This window comes from Ips typographus, linkage group LG3 (assembly GCF_016097725.1).
Source record: "Ips typographus isolate SLU linkage group LG3, UJ_Ityp_2.0, whole genome shotgun sequence".
Lineage (NCBI taxonomy): Eukaryota > Metazoa > Arthropoda > Insecta > Coleoptera > Curculionidae > Ips > Ips typographus.
The window spans coordinates 14,919,036-14,931,598 of record NC_138424.1 but is presented as its reverse complement, the minus strand read 5'-3'; the positions used below and the strand labels follow the sequence as shown (position 1 = coordinate 14,931,598).

Here is a 12,563-nt window from a genome sequence, read left to right as displayed (position 1 = left end):
TCAGTTTTTCACCGTTTATGTTTATGCTCATATCATCAAGCAGCCCAATCCTGAACATCTTCGTTCCAACTCCTCCAGCGATTTTCTTGACCATGAAAATTTCATTCTCGATAGATTCCTCAATATGCCATTGTAAACTGTGACGTTTTAGGATCATAATGTGTGTCCATCAGAAGAGTTGCGGTGGATCTTCTAAAGCACTATATGATTCGGGGATCTGCAGGTTTAGGAAAGATGCTATTTGACAACGAGACCTTTCCGATAAAATTGATTCCACGCACTTGTAAAGTGAACTTGCCATTTTTGTAGTATAAAAATACCCTGTTGCTGGTCACCTGTAGAAGCCGCAGAAGAAGAGAAGATAGAAGTCGATTTTAGTAGAAAGTAATAGCACCACAGAGGAATGCTTCTTATCTTTGAAATTTTCCACAAAATAGGCGATTAATACGTCTTCGCTAATCGATTTCAAATTTTTATCAATATACGATTTCTGAAAAGTTTCGTATCTCTTTTTGTACCATACTCCAGACTTCTGCGGCAATAAAATCTTATGTTGCTTGTTGCTGCTGCTCTGTGGCAAAATTTCACTCTCCGAATCTGTAGAATCTATTTTTCGCAATTACTAAGTATTTGTCCATTAAAATGGCGTTCATTATGCTGTCACAAATAAATCAATTGAAATTGTCAACGTTTTTTCTTCTTTTCATTGTAGGTTGGCGACCAGATTTCCAAATGTTTTCTCTGTCTCTTGCAACATGAAACAGCTTTCAAAGCCAGGGTTTTTTTCCTGCCGATATCCTTCTTATGTTCTGTAGCAGTAGGTATTTATCGCTGCGTAAGATGTTTTTCTTATTTTAATGAGAATCAACAGTTTTCTTTTGTGACCAATGCGTCTTACTTCGTTTTTAGTGGATTTGTTAGTCCATGGTATTTTCAAGATCCGTCTATAGAGCCACATCTAAACCGCCTCAAGTTTTTTATCATTTTGAGCTTTCAAGGTCCAAGTTTCCACTCCGTACAACAATACTGACCAGACAGCAGTCCATAAACCTTATTCTAACGTGGAGGTATACATTTCTGTTTGAAAGCATTGTGGGGTATTTGACAAAGGCTTCTCTAGCCGTTTCTATTCTGATCTGGATTTCTTTGTATCAAGATCAGGATAGAATTGGCTGATTGTGATATTTGTATTTTTGTACCCGTTCTATTTGTTTCCGTTCAGTGTGAGAAGACTGTTAGTGTTTGGACTGTTTGGGCTTTTGCCTATAACAATGAATTTAGTTTTTTCGGTATTTATAGTGGTTGACTCTCTCTAATAGAGTTTGACAATCTAAGGTTGTTTTTAATGTTCCTCCAATGTTTACTTCCTCTTTCTTTCAGAGCTTTCTGAAACACAAACTGTGAATATAGATTAAATAAATGTGGGGATAGAAAGCAGCCCTGGTGAACTCCTTATTGGATTTCGATTTAATCTGTCTCCATGTCCTCAACATGCACTACTGCCGTTTGATTGTAGTAGATATTTCTTATTAATCGTCCATTGCTTGGATCCAGATTGATACTCCTTAAGTTCTCTATGAGTTTATCGTGTTGGACTCAGGTTGGACTTTATCAAAAACCTTGTGAAAATCGATGAAACAAACAAAATTTTGGTTGTATTCTCTACGTTTCTATAGCAGTACTGTGATAGCAAATAACGCTTCTTTAGTTTCTATTTAATATATACGCGGAGGCAGTGTTCAGGGAGGCACTGGAGAATGTGAAAGGAGGCGTTAAAATCAACGGCACTCTCATTAATAATATACGATTCGCCGATGATACGGTAGTGGTCGCCGACAGCCTTCCACATCTCCAGAATATGATGGACCTCATCGCTGAGCATAGCACACAGTATGGTCTACACATAAACGTTGCCAAGATCAAGGTGGTCGTGTTCTCCAAGGCACCAAGACGGGCGATCCTTCAGATTAACAACCAGGCTGTGGAACAAGTGCCGTCCGTTAAATATCTAGCCCTCGTCAACGAGAACTGTGACCCTAAAATGGAAATCAGATGAAGGATAGAACAGGCCAGAAGGTCATTCATTTCCATGAACATGAATTTTCTGTCACTAGTAGAGATCTAAACCTACAGCTCCACATACGTATATTGCGCTGTTATATCTTCCCAGTGCTACTCTATGGCTCCGAGAGTTGGACATTATGCCAAGCAATTGGCGCATTGACGCCTTTGAGATGTACTTGTGTCGCCGTATACTGCTCATATGGGTAGACAGGATAACCAACGAGGAAGTGCTAAGCAGAATAGGTAAAGGTAAAGAAGTGCTGACAACCATCAGCTCCAATACATCGGGCACGTGTACTGGAGCGGGGAGCGGTACAAGTTCCTCCGGCTCCTTATCGAAGGGAAGATCGAGGGCAAACGATCTGTGGGCAGAGGGCAGAACTCATGGCTAAAGGATATACGTCGATAGTGCGAACGGACATCTATAGAGATCTTCAGGGGTGCGGTTTCACGAACCATTATAGCCAGTTGGATCGCCAACCTCCGTAGGGAGACGGCTTCCTAAGAAGAAGAAGTTCCCATTGTTCCCAATGCTCTGAAGTCGAACTACGCCTCATCGAATTGTTCTTTGCATTTTTGATATAAAGTTCTCTGTTAAATTATTTTCAAAAGTAACTTTAGTATGTGACTCATCGTACTTATCATCTGGTATTCATCACAGGACTTAAGGTTACCCTTTTTAGGTAAGTGAATGAAGACCGATCTAAGCTAATCTTTTGAAATTTCTCCTGTTTCATACATTTTGTTGAGTATTTTTGTAAAATCGTCTGAGGTCATTAAGAACTCTATTGAAATGACGTCAGGTTCAGCCGCTTTTCTGCTTTTCAAAATATGTATGGCATATTCCACTTCTGATTTAAGATATTCATAAATTATCATCTACCCTATTCAGTCTGTCTGCTTTCTTCTTTTTCGTCTGCAAATAGGTGTTTTATTTAATCATCCTAAGGCTGTTTTTTGTCATCTTCTGTCAACTGGACCTCTCCCTGGATGTTTCATTTGCTCATTCATTTGATGTAATTATCCATTGTTGATGTGTTGCTGATATTGGTGTACTGGTGCTACTGATTTGATGAGGCCAGAGACAAGTCTGAGACATATTGCATTTTTCTAAATTTCAAGTGTAATCTGGTTACACTTGAAATTTAATGTGTGCAATACAATAAAAAAATAATTAAATCGATATTTTTTTCACTATGAACTGAAAGTAATATTTTCTGTAGCGATCGTAGAAAAATATAAAACGTATTTAAGCTTACTTTCATATTTTGATCTAATATACTTACTATTCTAAATATGTCCATTGCGTTGTCTATACTGATTATTCTTGCCATTCTACACATACTCAGCCATTTTGTCAAATATAGGATATTCTTGAATACGTAAAAGTAAATGACTAGGCAATAAGATGGAATGCATGATAATATGTCCCATACAAAAAAAGTTCTGATGTAATGCCTACAACAAATATTAATGTTACAAATCAAGAGTAGAGCAATGCTGTAAAACAGATTTTATTTTCAATCATGTATGTAATACGTTATTTCTTATACCTTATTGTTAGAGACTATTAGTGATCAATATTTCAACTGAATGATTTATTAAAAGTTTCATAAATTGACACGGTGGAAAGTTTAATTTTTGTCTCGAGAAGAAGAGGTACCGTCGGCGAACTACCTAATTTCTCGACTGAAATCAAACAGTTTCCACCTGAGTATGTAATATACTATTAAAATTATAAAATAATTCGAACACACATTTTTCCCATATTTTCAATGTTGGCGCAGATTTTTAAATCAAATGGTTATTTTAATGGTTTTCAGACAAATTCACATTGTTAAACCGTGGACGCAGAATAGTTCTCTAATTCTTCCACTGATAATCTGTACTATCTGTGACAATTCTCAAAAACTGATAGAAAAGAGTCGATATAAACAGCTATTAGAGCCTCTACGGACAAATCAGGGTGCCAAATGAAAAGAAAGTCCCATTAGCAACCAACTCCAGTAAAAAACTCAAGAACCACTACAACATGTCTGATAACTGCGTGAATGAGTTGAAAGCAATTCCAGTTTGATTTGTACCGAATTATCGACGTACATTACCTTCTGCAAACTGCAAATCTATATGAGTATACTCCCATAAACATTCTTTTCCATATGCCGTCTTGCTTAATGAAGATTGGCGATCACTTCCCAAAACGCTTCCCTTACAACGTGAAACTGATCAACACTGAGGTTAGTCCACTCACTGATTTTCAAATTGCTAACAGCTAAAGTCCCAATGTACTACTAGCATACGCAGATGATATTGATCTCATTGGAGACTCCGTCATAACCGTTAAATACATTTTCAATGAGATCAAAAAAACAGCAAGAGAGGTGGAATTAAAGTGAACGAAGAAAAAACCAAATATATGTGTATTAACAGAATGGGGCCGAGAGATATAATAGGACAAAACCTCACAGTCAACACTTTTAATTTTGAAAGGGTAGAATGTTTCAAATACCTTGGAGCCACAATCACTGCAGATTACGAGGTCACTGAAGAAATCAAGGGCAGAATCCAATTTGCAAACCGCTGCCTATACGCACTAAACAATCTTATGAAATCAAAAAACATAACAAGAACATCAAAAATTAAAATTTATAAAACCGTTGTCAGGCCGATAATAACATATTGTCACACCCGTGTTAGTAGTTACGGTGCACACCCAGTAACCACCAAAGTCAGCAAGGTTAACGTAATGAGGTTAGCTGACGAGTATAAAAGATGCACCGTAGCTCGGCTAAGGCACCGAACTCTGGGGTCTTCCCCAGAGGGAGGTCACTGACTGGTCTCCGGGTTGGTCGGCGAGCAACATTCCCTAACTTGAAGTGGTGGGTCGGCTCGCTACCCTCTCAGGATCCCAGGCTGAAAAGAGAAGGGTTCTCTCGCAACTTGAAGTGACCGTTAGAACCCTTAACCCTGTCAGTTGTTCACTTGGTCCTTTGGTCACATCGTACAAGAACACCTTGCGTGCCCCTTTACGGTGTAGCTGAAGGGCTAAAACCAAACTCACCCTCCCCGAACTTCCATGCGCTCAACGACACGAAGAATAACCCCTCTTAAGTGTTTGGTATATTTTTATAATAAACGTGACAATATGGACTCTACTTGATTATGGACATATACTAAGAGCAAATGCAACTGACAAGACAAAAAAACACATACAGGTCACAGAACAAATTGCTCTTAGACTCATAACAAAAATTAGACACCCCGAAAACCCGCTTCACAACCCATCCAATGAATTTTTGTACGAACGAACTAAAATGACAAGAATTACTGAACGACTAACACAACTACAGACAAAATGGGACAACAACCCCCAGAACTGGACCATAATAATCCCTATTTCCCTTCAAAGACCAACTCGACAATCCCGCTTCATTTCTTCCTACTCCACTCTGTTGGAGCATTTCAATTAAGTGTGAAAAACATCTGTATGTGTGTAAATATTAGTGTATATAGACATTATTGTTATGTTAATTAAGTGTGTTGACCAGAATTTATTTTATTTTTTTCTCTCGCATGTACCATGAGCAGAAAGGCCACGCGGCCGATAGCCCTTTTACTGTACCTCGGTACTGTGAAATAAATATTATATATATATATATATAACATATGGATGCAAAACGGGGACAATGACCAAAGCAAACGAAGAAAAACTTAGACGCTTTAAACCAAAAATCATCAGAAAAATCTTTGGACCCCATTATGATCCGACTACAAATGGATATTGCATTAGGACAAAGAGATTAAATGCCAACGGCTATGATGGGCAGGCCACGTACACAGGCTGAATGACGAAAGACTTGTAAGACTGGTGTGGGAGGAAGTTCCAACAGGAAAAAGACCACTTGGTCGTCCCAAAATGCGTTGGAGAGACAACATTAAATCATCATCATCAGTCAGCCTGGCTGCGTCCACTGCTGGACATGCCTCTCGTAACAGTTGCCACGTATCTCTATTCTGTGCCGCTTGCATCCAATTCGTCTTGGTCGCCATTCGAGAATCTTTTTAGTCCATCGGTCGTCCGTTCTTTTAGCAATATGCCCAGGCCATGCCATTTTAAGGTGGCTATTTTTTCCACTGCGTCAACAACCATAGATCAATGGAAAACCGAACTGAGTAAAAGAGAGTGGTGCAGTTAGCCAAGACCCACCCAGGGTTGTTGCGCTAAAGGATGATGATGATGATGAAATATAAACTAATTTCTTATAATCATTGTTTACTTCTCTTGAGTCAAAGTGTTTTAAGTTCACTTCTTAGTCATTGGAGGATATCAATCCTTATTCTCTCTCTAATCTCTTTTTGTTAAATAGCTTTCTTTATCCAGGTTTGGCGCGTTTGGACAGAAGATACTCCGGCCAGAGGTTCTGAACAACATCTCGCCTAGAAAAGTCATCTGGTTCCCGGAAGAACTGGATATTCTGAGTGAGCTATGATTGAAGATATTATTATATGTGGACCCCAATAGATCCACCCGACGGTCGCAATATAGGGCAGCAATTCCTTGTATAATTATTTGTAAGAGTATTTGTTATTGCAAAGTATGTGACACAAATATGCTGTTTTTATTTTTTTGGCGATTGTCATCAGTTTGCCGTTATGACAAATTCTTCTTAGTACTTTCTCATTTGTTACTCTATTAGTCCAAGGAATTTTAAGTATGCGTCTGTAGAGCGACATTTCAAATTCTTCCCGTCTTGTTATGGACTGCGCTTTTAACGTCCAAGTTTATTCTCCATATAACAGCTGATACCAAACATTTTAAACTTTAATCTAATGGACAAACTCAATTTGCCATTTGTAAACATTTACCTTTACTTTACAAATCCTGTCCGAGCTTTGTCTATTCTGATCTTTATCTTCTCATCTTGGTCCAATTGCTTGCTCCTCAGTATTTGTCAACCTTCTTCAACTGATGCTTACCTTCCAGTGTAAGTTGTATGTTGTTAATAGCAGTTTTTTTATATTACCATAGATTTGGTTTTACTTATGTTCCTTGTTAGTTCCAGTTTTTTATGCTTTCTCTAGGACTATTTGCTGGTCATCTCTCTGCTATTATTGCTATATCGCCTGCAAAACTTATAATGTTTACGATGATTCCTCCAATTCCACCTTCCGTTCTTCCCCAAACTGCTTTCCGATATACCAGGGTGTGTATTCTTGAAACGAGGGAAGGGAATTATTAATTAAAGTTGATAGCCGAAAATGTGCTCTACAACTTATATCTAAAGCGGTTTTCCAATTAAATGCAGGCGCAAAAAAATAATAACTGATTTCCCATGTTAATCTCCTATGTCAAGGGTTCTCCTGGACAGGCTGTATAATATTAGCGCATGAACAAATGGAGTAACAGTTGTCTGACTCCTCTTTGAATATCTATTGGGTGTGTTTCATTATCAGTTGTTTCATACCCATCTAACAGCTTTTTGGTTATCTATACTATTTTTTCTGTTTCTGGTTAGGCTAATCTTCTTCTTCTTTGTACAGAGCATCTCCAATCGGAGGTTTGCTAGCATCACAACAATCCACACCTTGTGTGAGATAGTAGAGCTGTATTTATAACATGTCTAGCATCTTCTGATGTCTGATGCAATCAAATGCTTTCCGATGATCAATGCGATAAGTCCCTACATCTCTATTTTGGCACGTTCAAGGAAAATAAAGCTTCTTGTGTACCGAGTCCATTCTGAAATCCAGATTGAGTATAACTCATTTGTTCTTGGCATTTTTTATAAATCTGTGAATGGATTATTCTTAGGAATACTTTGAGAACGTGAAACAACAGGCTAATCATGGGGTTGTCATACTGAGAGGCGTTTAGCTTTTTGGAATCGCCACAAACGTAAATTGGAGCTATTTGGAAGGAATTTTTCCTGTTCTGTAGATGGGTTTCCGATTTGGTTTTTCCATTTCATGATCACGAAAGACGACTCTTTCAATTTTTCAAATAGATTGTCTTTGGAGGGCTTAATTAATTACCAGAGATTCCGAAGAAATGACAATTCAAACTAATGTGACAATAACAAAACCTCCCTTTTAATACCAATTCACCAAAGAACAATTCGACAAATAAACTTGCCTTGAAATACGGATATAACTTATTTGAAAATTGATCTTTGGGATACACTTTAGTGGCCAAATAGTTATGAGCTACTTTAGCGAACCCAGAAACACCTAATCGACTATTGCTGATCTTTCTTTCTTCTTATTTCCATTTTATGGTCACGAAATATGTTCCTTCTGCTTTTTCAAACAGATTGCCTTTAAAGAGCTTAATTAACAACCACTGATTCCAAAGAAATAACATATCAAACTCATCTGACAATGATAAAACATTATTTTGAATTTCAATCCTTCAAATAGCAATGCGCAGCAAAACTTTAGTGGACAAATAGTTATTAGCTACTTTGTTAGCAGATGAAAATACCGGCCCTTAGAATAAACTGCTAAATTGTTACAGACTAATTCTGAAACACCTTGTATATTTGTGAATAAACAGACTTCAAATCTCCCTATTCTTGTTTAATTTTCCGCATAGATCAAGTCATATAACCCGGAGTCACAAATAATCCTGTGGATGGGGGTGACAGTAAGACGAGGGGACAAACTCTCCAAAAGTGTAATCTGTCATCTAAAGTCTGTGGTAATCTCAACACTAGTTCAGTTTGAATTAATTAATATTAGCCCACTTTTATAGTCGCAATAAAAATAAAAAGTCACCAAAAATACTAATCATTTAAATACGAACTATTGGATATCATCTTTGCGTACTTAAGTATTTACTTACCTTACCACTAGTTTTTGGTTCATAACAACAATCATATTTTCTTTATCCCAATAACCGATGTAGAAACTTAATATAATATGGATGGACATTATAATGTCGCATGCGAATTTGACCCATAAAATAATGTAATGTGGCGACACGTAAGCTAAATTGTCGGAAATTACATAAACCAAATAGAATATGTGGAACACTGCCATAATAAATTCCCAGTACATGCTGAAATATGATAGTTTTAATTATTATATACCTTAGGATAGGATACCAAATGTTTACCAAAACTCGCTAAAAGGATGGATCATCGATCTGTGATTTAACACGTGTCTGACTTCTTCGCGTCTTATTTCACTCAGGGACTTAAACACAATTTTGGTGTAAGGATGCTTCTTGCTGACCATGAAAATTTTCTCAAACCATCGTCGAAACCTTATAAACATTCCAGTGTCGACTAGTTCGTTCACGATGTGAGTGTCCCTCATTGTGTCTATCAACCCGCAAACATGGGGCTTGGAAAATTCAGCCCACTTTATTTGGATGAAGCTGAAATAAGAGAGCCAACGAAGGACTGGTTTGTCAGTTGCTGTTAAGATATCGACGGTGGAACTTTTCATATCATGAAACGATGTGGCTGAGACTATAGGCATCTTCGGTAATTGACCCGACATATTGCTATTTTATTTATTTTTGCTGATGACCTATTAATTGTGCATGGCAATATCGGAATTGGTGACAGCTAATTGATTGTCAATGACTGTTTTGTACATTTTGGTTAATTGGTCTGTATTTTACAGGTTTACTTTCAAAGTATGAATTATACACATTGATGTGAGCGGGAGAATGGCAGGGATGGCGTATGACGTTGATGATATGTGAACTTGCCTGGGGCGTGTTGCCTATTGACCGATAAAGTGTGTTTCGTCCCGGGACCTGTCGTTGGACTCGTCAGTAACGCTTTGAGAGCTCCGTGCCTTATACACACGATTGAAGATGACTTGTAACTGCTATATGTAGTTGAAACGTGACAGACAATGCGGGCTTGATGTTAGCAGAGTTTGTGATGCGTGGTGCCATCTGTGTGGACGTGTGCGAAGTAAGTCGCCACATGTTAAATCAACAACAAATGCTGTACGCATTAGCAGAATGCCGTATCGACTACAGATACGTTAATATCATTAAAAACGTCTATGAAAATGCCAAGGCTTGCATACAACTGCATGACTATAAGGAAAATTTTCCCATAGAAAGAGGTGCGAGACAGGGTGATGTTATATCTCCTAAACTTTTTTACGACCCTATTGGAATACATGTTTTAAATGATCGATTTTGAGGATATGGGAGTAAACATCAATGGTGAGAGACTATACCACCTGAGATTTGCGGACGATATTGTCTTGGTTACAGACAGAATTGACGAAGCGAGGGAGATGCTCAGGCGATTGAATGATGCTTCGGAAACGGTAGGTTTAAAAATCAACTTTAGTAAGACCCAGTTTATGACCAACTTGGTAGTGAGTGAACGAATTTCCCTAGGTTCAAGTCATATTGAACAAGTCTCATATAAATAACTGGGACATGAAATTTTTATAGGCAGAGACCACCAAACCCGGGAGATATCGCGAAGAATCGGCTTAAGTTGGGCAGCTTTTGGAAAGCTAAGCAACATTCTAAAGTCGCACATTCCAACTAGGGTTCGCCAATTTCTTGATTATGTCAAGATCTTGTCTTGATCTTGTCTTGAAATCAAGACAAGATCAAGACAAGAAATGGATTTGTATATTCAAGACAAGACAAAAAATGTTATGTCAATATCAAGATTTTTTGACAAGACATCAAGAAATCTTGAAAAAAAAACGCAGAAGATCTTTATGTAAGTAAATAAGTGTGTCTTTAAAAAAAGTGAAAAGTACTGCCAAAAAGGCAGTATTCTTCATTATTATAAAATGCTGAATATACTTCACTTACATTATTATAAATACTGAAGTTTCATTATAAAAACTTAACAGATAAAACACAAATAAAGATCATACATCAGAAAATTCAAGTATTATCTGGTAACAAAAAATATCAAGTATGTTTTAAATAATATTTGAACACTTAACAAGTATTGGTGGAGCTCTTTATATCCGAATTCAGAAGCCAGGAATTAAGGCACATAAGACTTCTTACGGAATCCAGGGCTAGCTGATTTCTTGATTTGGTCACAGTTAAAGCTGCTCTTGAAAATAACCTTTCAGCAGGTACCGATGTTGCTGGAGTTGCGAGAAAGTCTTTGGCCATTTTTGACAATGTGGGGTAAATATTTTCGTGTCTTCTCCACCAATCTAGTATGTCTTCAGAGTTATTTGCTCTGGGTTCACTAAGATACCTCTGAATTTCATTTCTCCAAAATTCTGAGTGAACAATGTTTTCTTCTTTCTTGAATAGGCAAGTAATGTCCAAGTCAAATTCCATATCAACACTGTCATCTACCTCATCATTTTTGGAATCTTCCATAGGTTTATATGAGAGGTCGCATTTATTAAAATAGTTTTTTTTAAAAACTTCTTCAAATATTATAGTTAGGAATTATAGTTAGGAACAGTAAATTATTTGTGAATACCAATTGTATCCGTATGTTATATGTTTCATATGTAAGACCAATATTGGAATATTGTTCAATTGTATGGAGTCCATACTATAACAATCATAAATACACCATAGAAAGAGTGCAAAATAGATTCTTAAGATATATATATTATAAGGAAACTGGTAGGTTTGAAATCCATATACCCAAAATTGATGTCATGAAAGCACATAATCTCAAACCTCTAGAAAATCGTAGAAAAATCGCATCTATTGTCTTCTTGTATAAACTAATACACAATCTTATAAGTGATCCTGAACTATTGGCTAAATTAAATTTTTGTGTTTCAACTTACAGAACTAGAAAACCATCAACATTCTATGTCGATAATACTAGAACTAATTACTATTGCAATTCTCCTATCAATGTAATGTGTAGTCTATATAACCAATATCAGGATAATATTGATATATTTAGTTTAGGCTTTAACTCATTTAAAAGAGAAACAAATGAATTAATTTAAATTAAATTAGTTATAGGCAGTAGTTAGAACAAATGTATTTTTTTTTTTGTCTTTGTATTTCGTTTTGCCTACTCTGTAATTGGATAGTTATATCTGTAGAGTTTGTAATAAATAAATAAATAAATACTTGAACAGCCTGTGATTGCAGAAGTTTTCCCCATGAAGTGGAGGAAAAAGTGTCAACTTTATGTCGGGGATCTAGAATGAGGACTACACAGTAAATCCAGTTTGTTTTGTTATAGTGCTTCACAATTTTATCTCTCGCAGCCTGTATACAGTATAGCATCTGCTCGTCGGTAGTAGTCCTTTCAATTTTATGGTCCAATTCGTGCGCCCATAGTTCCAGTTTGTCCAAAAGCATGTTGACTCCAATTACAACCATGGGAAGTGTGCAGTATTTTTCTCCTTCAAAGACGGAAGAAAGCGTTTTAAAACTTCTCAAATACTGACAAATATTGCTTATTAGAATCCATTCTTTCTCTGTTATCTTTAAATCCTTCAAGTTGCTGATATTATCGCAAAGTATATTTAATGCTTCTTTCACACTCAAACTCCATACCAGCATTTCAAAAGTT

The 12,563-nt window shown here is 36.9% G+C and overlaps 1 protein-coding gene across 1 annotated transcript in view; it reads right to left on the bottom strand.

The window, feature by feature from the left end:
• Positions 1 to 10,024, bottom strand: part of LOC145725906 (potassium/sodium hyperpolarization-activated cyclic nucleotide-gated channel 2-like) — a 30,709-nt gene extending 20,685 nt beyond the window's left edge. Inside the window, exons 1-3 of the mRNA XM_081974822.1 lie at positions 9,179 to 10,024; positions 8,906 to 9,121; positions 3,351 to 3,522 (exon numbers count right to left, since the gene is read on the bottom strand). Of these exons, the coding sequence (XP_081830948.1) occupies positions 3,351 to 3,522; positions 8,906 to 9,121; positions 9,179 to 9,567 (777 nt within the window). The 5' untranslated portion in view covers positions 9,568 to 10,024. The remainder of the gene's footprint in view (positions 1 to 3,350; positions 3,523 to 8,905; positions 9,122 to 9,178) is intronic.
• Between the last annotated feature and the right edge of the window lie 2,539 nt (positions 10,025 to 12,563).